General features: G+C 44.0%; 1 protein-coding gene across 1 annotated transcript in view; it reads left to right on the top strand.

The window, feature by feature from the left end:
• The window catches only part of LOC107756907 (protein cornichon homolog 4-like), a 3,342-nt gene extending 2,794 nt beyond the window's left edge, over window positions 1–548 (top strand). Inside the window, exon 5 of the mRNA XM_016574233.1 lies at window positions 138–548. Coding sequence (XP_016429719.1) covers window positions 138–165 — 28 coding nt within the window. The 3' untranslated portion in view covers window positions 166–548. The remainder of the gene's footprint in view (window positions 1–137) is intronic.

Consider the following 548-nt stretch of genomic DNA (forward strand, 5'->3'; position numbering starts at 1 on the left):
GGTATTTTGAGCTGCAACTTCACAGACACATTCTGGGGACACCAGAGACTTATATATTGTAAAAAGGGGCATAATATGTCTCCTTTAATGTCGAGTGTGTAAATGAGGTTTGTTATTTTCTCTGCTGTGTTTTGCAGCATGATCCTGGCTCTCATCAACGACTGACCCGCAACCGTCTTCACAACACAAACTGCCAAATCATGAACTGGCCTTTACATATAGTGAAGAAACTCCATGCATCCCAATCAGAAGATCAGCCCAGCTCTCCTCAACACATCCTCTCTAATGACCCTCAGAAACGGCTCGTCTGCGGACCACAAACCCCCCACCGCAGGCGCTCTCCTTTGGTTTCTCTGAATCTTGCACTGCTTCTCGGGGCTGAAGCATCAAGACAGTCGCACTGAATCACGAATCATCTGTTTGACCAGCAACTGCACACAAAACAAGTGCAGTTCTGAGAAAGAATGGCGAGATGTTGAGATATATTAGGATTTTGTTTCAGAATTGTGCGATTCTGAATTTGACATATTGGAATTGCAAAAAAAAAA

This window comes from Sinocyclocheilus rhinocerous, unplaced genomic scaffold, assembly GCF_001515625.1.
Source record: "Sinocyclocheilus rhinocerous isolate Xijiao unplaced genomic scaffold, SAMN03320098_v1.1 scaffold1585, whole genome shotgun sequence".
In the NCBI taxonomy this organism is placed as follows: Eukaryota; Metazoa; Chordata; class Actinopteri; order Cypriniformes; family Cyprinidae; genus Sinocyclocheilus; species Sinocyclocheilus rhinocerous.